Source organism: Glycine soja, chromosome 2 (assembly GCF_004193775.1).
Source record: "Glycine soja cultivar W05 chromosome 2, ASM419377v2, whole genome shotgun sequence".
NCBI lineage: Eukaryota > Viridiplantae > Streptophyta > Magnoliopsida > Fabales > Fabaceae > Glycine > Glycine soja.
The window spans coordinates 50,395,571-50,411,079 of record NC_041003.1 but is presented as its reverse complement, the minus strand read 5'-3'; the positions used below and the strand labels follow the sequence as shown (position 1 = coordinate 50,411,079).

Below are 15,509 nucleotides of genomic sequence, written 5' to 3'. Positions count from 1 at the left end.
AAAGCATCAATAGATTCTTGTTTAGGCCTTTTGAAGTTATACAAGTAGCTCCTACCCTTCATCAGTTCCAATTTCCACACCCAACTTTACCAAGGCCTCTATGTCTAAGTCCCCGAAGTATCTATCTTCCCATGTGGTTTGTTTTATATTTCCAAAAGGAGTCAGCATAATAGGTACTAGTTGAGCATGTCTTAATCCACTAAAGCTCGTGAGAGAAAATTATGGAGGAAGTGGGCATCTCCTTTTAAGCATCCAATCAATGATAACAAGCTCAAAGTAAAACAGAAGGTAGCATATTTTAATAGTTTAACAGTTCCATGCTAGGTGTCAACTAAACATTACATAATAATCTAATAACTAACAAGGATCATTATCTTCAAATCTCAAGATTTTTTTTTGCAACAGGTGGAAAGGTTTGTAAAAATAACTTATTAGTCTTTTTATTATAAAACAGAGTATAAGCATTATTTTTTTCTTCTAAAAAAATAAAATTAAGAAATTTTCATGAATCATGTGGTTATACTACCCTTCCATAAAATTGCCTGTAATGAAATATGAGATGATATGATGAGATCAACAAGAAGTCATAAATCAATTACATAAATGAATTGGACACCACATCCAACTCAAAGTCTTAAGACATTAGATATATGAATTTTTATCACTTATATGTTGTTCAACATATTCATTTTCATCCAATGGAACATGATTACCACTCTCACAGAGGAAGAGATCGTCAAGTGGGTTCAAAGCATGAACTATTAGAAGTATTATTGTTTTGTTATAGGAACATCAACATGGCTTGTATTAGGTAAGGAATATATATGTTGCTCTTAGATGTTGCATCAAATGAATTGTCAAAGGGATTAATGAAAAATTATACTTATGTTCATGTTAAAGAACACACTAACTAAGGAGTCATAAAGTTAGTGAAGAACTCAAGAAATCCAATAAGTTATAGTATGCATGACCTATCATGATTAAGGAAACTCAAACCTATTTATAGTGTTTCTTCTAAACGTCCTGTAATGATTTCTGTCCTTTTTAGAGGTGACATGTATTGTGTCTTTCTCATATGCGAAAGGAAGTGTTTATTGTGCCTTAATCATGTAAAGGTGTAAACTAAATGTCATGGTCGGCTTATAAGGTCGACTTAATCATGAATAGGAATTAACCCTGGTATTATATTTGCTTAAGGCTTACTTGACTATGCATTAGAGTTAGGTCCACCAAAGGACCTACTTGTGTGACACCTTCAATCCCGATATATATATTTACATAATAAAATACATGAAAATGTGAAATTACATAAAAGAGATTTTATTTTCTAAGCATAAAAGAGTTCATGTAGGTAAAAGGTTCACATCCACGTTGATCATTAAATTAAAAACTTATCAAATAAGAGTATGAAAACATCTCTAGCCCAAAATAAGACCGTCCAATTCTTTTTACAAAAGGAAAGCAAGTCAAGCAGCGGAATAACATAAAGTAACATGTTCAAAACATTATGCAAATAATATAGAAATTCATGTCCTAATGCCATATCCTATCAGAATATTGTATCTTAGCGTCCTCTAGTATGAGATTCTTTAAAGTTATCCACCTAACCATCTGCTCCCATGAACACTCAATCTCAATCACAAAGCAACATGTTATCACATCTCATGAATCATATACACATCACACATTATTAGTATATACATGACACAAACACAGATTATACATATGAACTATACAATACACACAACTACTCAATTATTTTTAAAATTATTTTAACTCGTCGCACCTCAAAGTGATTAGACTCGTCGGGTTCCCACAGTGGAGCTTATCATAAAACTCATCGAGCATTAACTCGTCGCCCTTAAAGGGTCTTATAGTTGTGTGATTGTACAGTTCATAACTCACAACTCAATACACACAACATCTCAATACATGTGTGATTTCACAATTTAACACATACTTAACTTGTCACTTTAATTACACACAGTTCATCACACTTCCATAATCTCAAGACAACACGTTATCACGTCTCATGCTTCATATACATGTCACATAATAATAATATTAATATGTTATGTTCATACGATTAAACCCCTCAAATAATTTCACATAATCATATCAAAATTAAGAGAATCAAAATCATAGGTTCAAAAACACAAAAACACTAAGAGCACTTAATTTTATCAATCAATTTGCATCAGGGCATCAATTGGTCTGTCAAACATAACAATCTCATGATTATAATTGTAAAGGAAGAATTAAAATACAATAAATATTCCAAAATAAACCTCAATTTGATCCTTTAAGAATCCCTACACATATTTATTCTAAGCTCAGTTGCGATAAACTCATCATTTATCTCTCAGTAGGCTCATTTGTCTAGTTCGATAGCGATAGTGGCTTCTCTAACAGTTCTCTAAAATTTTTCAAGTTTTTCCTCTAATTGCTCTGCTAGGGTTTCAAGTGTTAATAAAAAGGAGAATAGATTGGAGCCTCATTTTTACTGTCTCTGTGTAAGGGGCATTGCTCTCTCTATAGACATTATTTCGAAAATTCCACCAATGGAAATGTAAGAAAATGAGTTCTAAAGGTGGTGTCTAAATTTTAGAATGATCTAACAGTTAACGAGTTTATGTTTGTAATTTTAATAGGACATGTTTAAGTGTATGCGGGAAAAAGAGAGAATTTTGGAAGAGGAAAACGAGAGAATGAATTTGGGAGGAAGAAAGAGCTAAAGATGTATCATAATTATAAAAACTGACCTAATATATCTTTATTTACAGGGTACTTTGAGTCTATTATTTATTCTACTTTTCTTTATTTTATTATTTTATAAAAAAGAACTCTATTTAACTCCTTTTAAATAAATAAATAACCCATTAAAACATCTCTTTATTTTCTAAAACATATATTTATTTTATTTATTTCAAAACTTATTATTTTAATTAATAAAACCATTTTCCTGTTATTTGTTTAATTACAAAAATACCATTATTTTTTCTAAAATTTTATTTATTTTTAAATAATTTTTTTATTTTATAAAAAAACGAGGTGTTACAACTTGCTACTATGACCAAATTTTTATGTATAGACATCTGTTATTACGTCATAATGATTATTTCAATAATTTCCCATTGAAATATACAATTGTTGATCAAATGTTAAGTTTAAAAGACATAGACGCTTCATTGTTAGTCTCAATCCGATGATACAACTTATTTCTCTCAATAAAATAGAACAATCATATTTTATTATAAAGGTTACTAATTTGGCTTGTGATACCCAGTAGGGGGGAAATGCCAAAACATCATTATCTTGCCTTATGGAATAAGCAACTTAAATAGTTGGCTGCTTCTTGGCAAAGTCGTGAAAATTTATTTTATTTTATATTCTCTCTCTTTAGGTTAATTTATTGTTAAAGTCTTCCAAGGGCATTTAATTTGCATTGTAGGGAAAAATATCAGGAGTGTGACTTGAAATAAAACATGGTTTCGCAATTTCCTCTATGAAATGGGTCAAATAAAAGAAAAATTCGGATTGCGATGGCCGAAAAAACCCGAAACAAAAGATTTGAACTAACCATATATATGTTTCATAGCTACCAATTTTTTTTTGTGTGTGTGAGAATAATTACAATCAATTATGAATTAACGATAAGTTTGGTTTTAAAATATTAAGATCAGTTTCTTCATTTTTATCCCTTTTAGAAGATAACGTTTTAAAATACATTATTGAAGTGTAACATCTTAAAAATTGTTATAAATTACTTAAAAAAAAACTTTTATCAAATACTATTAATAAAGTTAAACAAACTTTTTGCTGGTAAAAAAAACTAGAAATGAGTTAAAATAACTTCTCAAACATAACTATAATATAATTCATTTTGTAATTAATATTCTAAGTTTGGTAACTCTTTCTGTTTTTATTTTTAAAAAAGTAACCAGTGAAAAATGATTGCCATTTTTTTCCTATTCGTGATAAACAGTATATATCTAGAACAAATGATTCTGTAAAAAAAAATCTAGAACAAATGATAAAATTAAAAACGTTCATTCCATTTTAGAATATTTCACAATGAATTTTTGTTTGAAAAATATTATATGTTGGTCTAGTAGGAAATATAAGATTGACTAAGTGGTTGATGAAGGTGAAGGGAGAAGGAATGAGAGAGAAATTGAAGGTTCAAATTTTTTAAACTAATATTTCTAACAAAACTAATAAATCTTTGCTATTAAAGAAAATTACATGTTGAATTTTGTACAATTATTGAACCAGATTTTAATAATAGTTTTTTTTATAAAAAAAAATGTGAATATAACAAATTATGCAAATGAAGTACATAAAGCCCAAATATCTTGAACTTGAGTAGCCAACCCCTTGAGGCCCTAAGCTGGTTTATGATTGGGTTTTTTCTTTGTGCACCCTGAAGAATTGTTAGTGCACCCAACAAATTATATGAATGATGAAAATGCCCTTCATTAAAAATTTAAAAATCATGCCTCCCTCATTCTTTCCCTTTCCTTGCGCTTGTGTTATTGTTCATTCTGTTTTTTTCTTGAGAGCTCCACCGTTGCACCGTGAAACCACTCTCTGAGTCCATTCGCCGTTGCTCCCCCATCATTGACTACCCCTCCGTCGTCTCCATCGTAAGTTCTCAAGGTCCCTCATCCTCTATTTGTTTATTATGATACAATGGATTGTGAAATCTATATAACATACAAATTGGCAATGACTTATATGGATTATTAATCTGTATATTTTTTAATTTAATATTTAAATAAATAATTATTGTTTTAAATGTTTTTTTAAAAATTATAAATAAGTTAATATTTTTGTTAAAAAAATTAATTTTTAGTAAATAAATATTTATTTGTTTTTTTTAAATAATTACATTTATTTTATGAAGTTGGTTTTTAATAAAGAAGTTAAGTAGTTTGTTTATTTTCAAAACAATGTATATATATTATTGTGATTTAATATTATTTTTAAAAATATAAGTAATTTAATTATATTTGGTATTTTGAAAATTTTATTATAAATTTGTTAGATATCATAAATTCCAAATTTTTATTGGTATATATTTGACAATTTAGTGTAAGAAGAAAAAGTAAATTTGTAAATTAAATTTTTTTTGATATATATATATATATATATATATATATATATTATTAGATTCATAATATTAAATATTATATAAATAGTGTTTGGAAGTTTAAAATTAAAATTATTTCATTAGTTTAAAAAAGTTATTGCCATAGTAATTTGTTGAAAAATAAAATAGTGATTTGTTAGAAATAAAAACCAAAACTGTAGTTACATTTTGATCATTAATTTTAGTTTACTAGAATTAGTTATGTGAGGTCTATGTATTTGAAAAAATAAATTTTATATGCATTTATGAATATATAAAAGTAATAAAAAGTTATTTAAAAAATAATATACTTTTTATTTATGAATTAATAAATACTAATTGATTGAAGTATTGTTTGAATACTTACATAAATTGTTATGATTGTTTTAATGTGCAAATTATGGTTAGAATCATAAGTTTGGATCGGGATTTAGGTAGGATTATAGGAAGAGTCTTAGGGAGAGAAGTGAGAAATGATGCTAATGAAGCCCCCTGTGGCGAAAGCCCACAACATCTATACATAGGCAACAACAAGTTGCACTTGTTGCTGAGGATGTTCAGCACGTGGATCATACAGCTGACGAGGTCCATCAACAGCCTGAAGAAGCAGCAGCTGATGATGTAGTTCCTGATGCCGAGGGTTTTTCAGGCGAGTCCCACAACACATCAGTTTTGATTGGCTATGTTCATCATGTTGCAGTGACTGTTTGGAATGGAGAAGTATTTATATTTTTAAATAAATAATTTTTTCATAAGTATTTTGTATTACTATTGACAAGATTTAAATTTTGATTTTCAGGAACGTCCTGAGTTATCCTTCCATGGAAGGAAGGTTGAGAAATTTGGCAGGCCTGCTCTAAAGATTGAAGGCTTAGTCACTGCCACATGATTAAGTCATTTAATCGCATGTTCCTTGAACATTGGCGATCAGAGACTTATATAAGCTTTTGTGGAAAGGTGGCATAAGAAAACTAGTTGTTTCCATCTTCCTGTAAGAGAGATGACTATCACCCTCGATGATGTGGCATCGTTGCTTCATCTGCCCATCACAGGCGCCTTCCATAGCTTCGAGGTTCTTCATATGGATGAAGTCGTGTTACTGTTAGTTGAATTGCTTGTAGTTAGTGCAGAAGAAGCTAGAGTTGAGACAATACAATGCCATAGGACATATGTTCAACTATCGTGGCTACGAGACATTTATCGTAGCAAATGTGAGACAACATAGTGGACTATAGCAGCTCAAGCATATCTATTGCATCTGGTAGATTGCACTCTCTTTGCTAACAAGAGTGTCACACACATGCATGTGGTATTCTTGGATGCCTTTTGTGACCTTACCCAGAGTGAAAGCTACGCATGGGGAGCTACCGCCCTAGTCTATATGTATGACAATTTGAATGATACATCTAAGACCAGCGTCATATAACTTGCAGGATATATCACCCTTTTACAAGCTATTATATACCATGGATAATCCATCAACAAGTAGAAACCGCTTTAATTCCTCAAATCTGCATATGCCACCAAGCAGGTTGATATACTCGTCAGACCATTTTGCAAGCTCTTTAAGCAAATGGTTGCGCACCAAAGATCATGAATCTTCACCCATACCTAATAAGGCAACAATTACACGATATCCATAGTTATCACCAGCTTTGACATCAACAATGTTTTCAATGGAATCATGAAATGCATGGATGAAATTGATCCAATGTCGGCATAGTCCTTCTTGGAATTGCTTACTCAGATGATGATGCACTATGTTTGACTGAAAAATTACTATTTTGCACAGAATGTAATGCATCAACATACTTCCAGTAAGATGGATCACGTTGTGTTGATCTTTAATGTTTGGTCATTGGTTTCTTTTAGCACCTTTTGTTTTGATCTTTTCTAGAAGAGGACACATAAATTTTAGATTAGGGTAGGCAATTTCCTGAAGTTTACTCATTAGAGTAACTTTGCCACAAACATCAAGTTCTTTAAACCACTTGGATGTGGTTTCCATCTCTTCGACTATGCTGACTTTAGGCCTAGATAACCTTTGGTCTGGAAAACTTAACCTCCACCAAAACATATGGATTACACCCAGAGGTATGTTACCGACAACATATCTAGCTAGCTTGCATGCACAAGGAAGACCATGAATAGTTCTCATTACACATCCATAACGAGAACTATCAATACCAGCATAACTCACACGCTCATACTTAGCAACAATTTGATTTAAAGCATACTTTGATATCATGCCAAGTAATTTCTTGTATAAGATAACTTTAAAAACATATTCAACCACATGTGTACTTGTCTCAAAAGATGCCTTAATTTCAATGTGTTGCAGCATGATCATGATACCCTTCATATGAAATACACAAAAAAAACAACGACAACTATTTTTATCCATTAAGTCGTAAACCCTAAACAACAAAAAAAAAATTACAATTTTCATACTTGTTAGTTGTTGTGTTTCCTAAGTGCATCACTTTATTCGTCCAGGCTTTAACAAATCTTTCTTTGTGGGGAATTATCCATGTTTGGTTGATATAGTAAAAAAAACATTGACCATGGTGAACAAGCAATTTCAAACTTCTTAAGGCACTCATCGAACTCTTCCTCAGAAGGACAATCAATCAAACTCTCACACGCTTCCATGGCATAATCTCATGCATTTTTTTACCAACCAGGGATTTACACTTGTCTTCACATTCTTATCAATGTGAAACTGACACAACAAGTTGGTACACTCAGGGAATACAGTTTTCATTGCATTCATCAATGCTAGATCTCTGTCAGTAACAATAACTACAGGGAGGACATTACATTCAAGAAAAAGACCTTGAAACCGTTCTAGAGTCCAAACAACATTATTTAGACGTTCTCCCTCCAAATAGGCAAAATCAATAGATAATGTCATCCATGTTGGTGTGACACCAATAAAGTTAAGTAATGAGAGTTTGTACCTATTTGTTTTATAGGTACTATCAATCAAAAATACCAAATTACAGGCATTGCATAGCTTGACTGCATCATGATAAATCCAAAAGATGTCACGTACAACATCTTTAGCCTTCAGTCTATACCAATGAATATACCGATCCCGTTCAAGAAGCTTCATTAGTTGTTGCATTTTAGTATTATTGTCTCTTATGGAAGAACGATATGCATTTATTGCATTGTATACTTGGTTGATTGTTGTATAACTATTAACATTGTGCTTCTTCAACGTTAGCAGAATATTTCTTGGTTTTACTATTGACTTTGTCATATCAACAATAATAATCTTTTCATCCTTAATCAATCGACTAGCGTATGGATATCCAACTAATGATTTGACCAATTCATGATTGTGACTCTCACACACTAACTTCACCATCCATCTTTATCCTCCAACCACTGGTTTCCCACACAGCTTAAAGGGACACCCACATTTTCTACTGCCAGTATTTGTTCTTACCAAAATTTTCTTCCCGACACTATACTGACCACTCATTTTACAACCAATTAAGACAAATGACGTCCTTCCTTTTATACCAGTATTTGTGTCTAACCTCATAATCACTGTCATAAAACCAATTTCATAAACAATAACGCGAGCCCAATTCAAAACATCATCATAGGTAACAAACACCTACATTGCAATCCATACATCTTTAGTCTTCAAGAGACATTCATTAACTTACTTTAACAACAAAAAATCTTATTAATATCTGAGAAGTATTTAAGACATCAGAACAATCAATATATTCTTATTCCATACCAGCTTCGTCTTCATTTTGTTCATTCATATCAACTTCTTTAGACATTATATTATCATACATTCACTAATTTTCGTTCATCTTAATAAAACATTGAAAATTTTTAATAACAAAAACGATCCTTAACCACACCATACATATACTATCACACAATTTTATAATTTTTTTTACTGCATTTAATAATATAAAATATTAAAATTGATAGTCATATATATTAAAAAACCAACATCAAGTTTTTTTACTTAAAATTCATAAGCATATAATACATAAAAATTGATAATCTAACCATATATACTAAAATAGATAATATTATTGAACTTAATTGTAATCCATCAAATTATAAGCACTAAAAACAACCAATTTTAAAGCACAACGACTCAAATAAATTATAAGTCTAAATTATTTCAATTAATACCACTTCCAAAATATAAAAACAAATACTTACGAATGAATTATAAAATTATACTTATTTAAAAATATTTTAAATAATAATACTGGTTATATTTAAAATAAAAAAAAAAATATTTTTATAAAAACTAAAAAAAATTACTTATGGATTGTTCAATCGTAAGTTTTATATAACTTAAGGATTCATAATTCGTAAGTTTTATTCGCAAAAAAAAAAAACTATATCAAAGAGAATAACTTACTTTTGCATTTAACAATCACACCAGCCATTACTTGTCGATGTACTTTTTTAAAATTTTCACCTCAACCAAAGTAGACACAGTGAACTTTTTCTCTCACGCAATGAATGAAAGCAAAGAAGCCAACAGAATGAATGAATGAATGATTCAACAAGGTGAAAAAAAAAAGATAAAAGAAAGAAGAAGAACTCACTTGGGATATTTTTGAAATATCATAATAATATTGCTGGGTGCACAATCACATGGATCTAGACTAGCAAAATAGCACCTTTTTAGCCATGTGATTGTTTGGACCCGAAAAAGAAGAAAAAAAAAACCGCATACCTTGTTCAGATGTTCCTCCCTATGCTGTGACCTGCTACATGACACATATTCATACGTCCTCATCTTGAATTCTCACACAGAACTTCGCACATTGCCCAAACTAGAAACGTACTTGAATTCCCCATTAAATTTTCTGGCATTAGCATACTGATAGAGGACTGAGATCAGAGAAGGCTAAGAGAGCTAGAATTAGAGATAAGTTCTGTCTTATTTCATTGCTTTGTTATTTTCCAAATTTATACACTTTTCGATTTTCAATTGGATAAAGCTGCAACTTGTTGTAACAGAACTAACGGCCAGGCTAACCACCTAACAGCTGGATTCGATGATCAGGTTCACACATAATCCTGCAGGTATGTGGGTTTCCTAATTACTCTCCTTGGCCTATCGTTACTGCTATCTGCTATATTGCTATCTGCTATGTTGCTATCTGCTATATTGCTATCTGCTATGTTACTCTCTGTTATCTGGGTATCTGCTATCCTGCGAATGCTATCACATACTAACTAAAGGGAGAAAAAGGGGAATTAATGGAGGTACTTCTACTTGTCACCGATGAGCCACTTATGATTGTAGATGTTATAAAATTGCCTGATTCATATTTTTCCCTTTGGGTCCATAATTACCTGATTTTTTTTTATTTTTTTTGTAATAGCGTGGAAACCATCTGTGAATAAAATCTTTTTAAGTAGGATTCAAAGTGCCTTAGACAACTTATTGCATCAATTGATAAAACTAAGCTAGTGGGATACTATATCAAACCAACTTTGCTTTAACTTGCTTCATTATAGAAGCTAGATCTAGCACACAAGTTTCTTGTGTAGTTGTGTATTTTGTAGCCGGCTTGTTCCGTTCAAACTTTATTAAATCTTGACCATCACCTTATCTCTTTTGGCTGACATTGTTGCAGTTAATTTTAACTTTGGTTATTACTTATCCTAAAACCAGAAACAAAGAAACGAATCAAATGTCCATGGGTAGCTTTTATAACTTTCTTTTGAGCAAGATACTGTTTACTCCATTCTTAATTGAACAACAACCTTACTGTTAAATATTGAAACAGTACAAGTATTGGTTGCCCCACAATAATGCTATTTGATGCCTTTTATTCCAAATTTGGTGGTTCGGCCGGCCTTTAATTATTGCAAGGATGAGGGTGACAACTATGCATCAACCAATGTAAAACATAATTTATTTGTCTTGAACAATTATGGAGCCCTTTTCACAAGGAAAAATAAAATGCTTGAAATGGTTTATTGGAATATTGAGCAAAACTTGTCCTAACAGGCAAAAGATTTTGGTCTTTATAAATGATTTTGCCACCAATAATAATTTCAACGTGTTCTCCAGAGGACTGCCGTCATTAATATTACGCAAAACATAATTTAAAACATAAATATATATTTGGTAGGGGGCCTTGCACATATGATACATTTTTGCCAAATAGATATCTCATATGTGGCTCGCATTACAGTACCCTATCCAAGGGTAATGATTAGATTTAAATTTAATAGACATCTATAAAAATTATCTACAATGGCTAATAATGTTTTTACCTATTAAATGTAGGTTTTAATATAGATATGATAAATTTTTCACTGAATTCTGTAGAAAAGTGTATAAGACCTCTAATACTTTTCTTTTAGAATAGTACTATAGTACCTGAATCAGTTCATGTACGTACTCATATATCTAAGTGTATATTTGTTAAAAAAACATTTATCTAACTGTATATTTAATTTACACACACACACACATATATATATATATATATATATATATATATATATATAATTAGATTTTATACTATTTATTATTATTATTTGTTAACTTCTCTAAAAAAATCATATGATTTTTTGAATATTTATTTTATTAAACTATAAAAAAGATATATTTTGTTTTATTGAGTATGAACACTGACACTAAAACTATTACCTTACATATATAAATCAGAATACAGATCTTTATTTTTAGAAATACAAGTGTAAATCACTCGTCTTGAATCCTTTCCGTTGTCATTATCCAAAATGTATCGTATTATACAATATATTTTAAAATGAAATTACCTTTTGAGAGAATTTCAGTCCAATTCTTACTAAAAAAATACATTTTAGAAGCTAGTCGAAAATCAAATGTTATATTAAATTAAAATTTATAATCAGACTATATTATAAAATAACCACGTTGAAGGATTAAAAGAAAACTATTATTAAAAAAAAGAAAGTTGATTTTGTTGCCTATCTTTCAAAAACTTCATTAAAGTCCCACGTCATAAATCACAAATAAATGCTAAATTAACATTAATTTATTCATTAAACTAAAACCAACATTAAAATAACCTCAAAATAATATAAAATTTATTATTTTATGAATTATTAAAACACTATTGAAGAATATTTAAATGAGTAATTAAATTAATATTATTTTTTATTTTTATAATTGAAAATTAAATCAATGTCACTTTTATTATTTAAATGGATGTTAATTTCTTAAATGACTGAAATATTTGATATTGTCTATATATTTGAGAAATTAAAGTATTTGTTTACTCTTAATTCTACAATCGGAAAATACAATTATTATTTGTCCAGTTCTCTTGGTTTAGGAAATTAATGTCTTTTTGAAAGTTAGAGGAAAATAACAATGCAAAATTTTTGTATAAGTATATGAAAAATATTTGTTGTTTGAATTATTTGCATAGATAGAAAGGACTAAAACAGGATGAAATACATTTTATTTTATTTAATTTTTTTATGATTTGAAAGTATGTAATATAAATATTTCCTTTTTATTTTTCATCATAAAAATAATTAAGTAATAACATTATAATTTTATTTCATTTCACTTTATTTTATATTTTATTTTATTTCTTTCTGCTTTTTTTTTTATTAAAAACATACACAAACATAATTGTAGATTTGCTAGTGTGATGATAAAGTTTGATTTGGCTCATCCTGGATTACGTAAATTAATAGTATTTAGTGTTCTTTTTGCTGAAAAATATTTCGACGTCAAGAATGCTTTCAACAAATTAAATCTCAAAGGTATAGAACAGCGTGATATTTGTCCTCATCGTTAACGTTTTGTAACATGTTTTTTTAATACGTTTTCTACCATCAAATAAAAATTATAAAATTTTGTAGACTTCATCACTTTTTATTCAATGAGTTTTACTCGTAGCTTTTTTAAATTTTTTAATAAATTTTAATTTATAATAAAAATATATATAAAGAATATATTACTTCAAATTCAAAATAATTGTTATTTATCCTTTCTTATTTAATTATTTAATATATTTTAAATTAAAATATTATTAATTATATTTCTCATATATCTTTATTTAAAATAATTAAATTCAATTTTCACTAAGAATATTTCACCTTAACCTATTTAAATTCTAATAGAATAAAAACAAACTATATTAATATTTTATATTAAATAACTATATTAATATTTAATATTTAGTAAATACACTTTAATCTGTACTACGTGTTAACCTTGAACACTAATACTTGTAGATCGAAAATAGTATTGAAAGGAAAAACAAATATTGGCAACTGCACTGAAAAGAAAAAGGAAAAGGAAATAAAATAATGTGAAAGTGAGACGTACATTAGTGGAGAGTGGGGCCTAATAAGAGCGTCGGTGGGATGCCCAATTGCCAAATTAGTCCAAGAAGTGAGATGGTGCCACTTTGGCGGATGGGGTCCATCTCCAACCTGCCATTGTTTGTCATACTATGCCTTTAGTTATAAACCCACACACTCCTCTCTTCTCTACTCTCTGCTTTCAAACAAAATGAACAACCTCTTCTTTCTCTTCTTCTTCCTCTTCTTAGCCTCCGCCGCCGCCAGCGTCCCCGCCCACAACATCACCCGCATGCTTGCCAAACACCCCGGCTTCTCCACCTTCAACCACTATCTCTCCCTCACCCACCTCGCCGAAGAGATCAACCGCCGCCAGACCATCACCGTCCTGGCCCTCGACAATGCCGCCATGTCCTCCCTCCTCGACAAGCACCTCTCCCTCCCCACCATCAAAAACGTCCTCTCCCTCCACGTCCTCGTCGACTACTTCGGCGCCAAAAAGCTCCACCAGATCAACAACAGCACCACCCTCGTCTCCTCCATGTTCCAGGCCACCGGCTCAGCCTCCGGCACCGCCGGCTACGTCAACATCACCAACCTCAAGGCCGGCAAGGTCGGCTTCGCCGCCGAAGACAACGACGGCTCCCTCCACTCCTTCTACGTCAAATCCGTCCAGGAAATGCCCTACTACATCTCCGTCCTCCAAATCAGCGCCGCCATAAGCTCCGCCGACGCCGAGGCCCCCACCGCCGCACCCTCCGCCATCGATCTGATCTCCATTATGTCCAAACAAGGCTGCAAGGCATTCGCGGACCTTTTAAGAGGCTCCAAAGCGCTTCCGGCTTTCAAGGAAAACGTTGACGGGGGCTTAACGGTTTTCTGCCCCACCGACAGCGCCATCAGCGGTTTCGCGCCAAAGTACAAGAACCTCACAGAAGCTCAGAAGGTTTCGCTTCTGTTGTACCACGCGACTCCCGTATACGAGTCCCTGCAGATGCTGAAATCGAGCAACGGAATCATGAACACTCTGGCCACAGAGGGAGCGAACAAGTACGACTTCACAGTGAAGAGTGAAGGGGAAGACGTGAGTCTGAAGACTAAAGTCAACACCGCAAGCATAGTAGGGACATTGATAGATCAAGATCCATTCGTGGCATATAAGATAAACAGGGTGTTGATGCCGAGAGAGTTGTTCAAGGCCAGCGACGCCCTAGACCAAGCACCTGCGGAATCCCCTAAGCCTGCCAAGAAGAAGAAGAATGCTAAGAAGGGAAGCGAAGATTCCGATGCGGCGGATGCACCGGCGGACGGACCATCCGACGACTCGGAAGATCAGAAGGCTGCCGATCAGGACAGCAACGGAGTCAGCGGATTGCACGTGAGATTGGTCATGGTCTTGTTCGGTTTAATTATGGGTTTTTTGGTTCTATGATATCATGTCGCTAGTATACAGCTCAAAGCCTCAAAGATTCTTTTCTTTTTCTCTATATGTCAACCAAATAAAACGGTGCCACCGACATCTGTACCTATTTATTGTTTCTTTGTTTTCAGTGTGGGTAGATCCGGTTTGTGCTACCTGCCAGCTGGGATCTGCATGTGTGCATATAAACACTTTTCAATTCATTAGATTTAGATATTAATTAATATTGCCCTCTCATGTTTTATTGGTATTCTTTTTTATGCTGCCTACTTGTTTTAATTTCCACGGTCAATTAGTAGTTCATAATAATCAATGTTTTTCGGACTCATCAATATATTTTAATTTTGTAAGACATTAAGTGCAGATTTTGTATCGTAGTAGGACATTGGCTTAAGGTTTGAACTCATAACTGCGTACAAATTACTTAACTCCTTATCACTATTTCAGTTCTAGCAACTTGCATTAACTTAATGCCATTAAGTGAAGATTATATAATTAACGATTTCTTTTTTTTGCTATAATTAAATTAATTTCCTCTTGTTTCCTTTTATTTAATAGTTTACCATCATTTTCCTCTAATTGAATGATAGAATTTAAAAAATGACCACCCATCGATCAAACTTGTACCTTATACTGATACAGTAA

General features: G+C 31.6%; 1 protein-coding gene across 1 annotated transcript; it reads left to right on the top strand.

The window, feature by feature from the left end:
- The first annotated feature begins 13,621 nt into the window (after positions 1-13,621).
- Positions 13,622-15,118, top strand: LOC114403794 (fasciclin-like arabinogalactan protein 2). The gene has a single exon (XM_028366957.1). It carries the CDS (start codon positions 13,656-13,658, stop codon positions 14,874-14,876), a length of 1,221 nt encoding a protein of 406 aa, XP_028222758.1. The 5' UTR covers positions 13,622-13,655; the 3' UTR covers positions 14,877-15,118.
- Positions 15,119-15,509: the final 391 nt, after the last annotated feature.

What these genes read in the sequence shown, in the direction of transcription:
- LOC114403794 (XM_028366957.1), top strand. Translation starts at nt 13,656, where the DNA reads ATGAACAACCTCTTCTTTCTCTTCTTCTTCCTCTTCTTAGCCTCCGCC.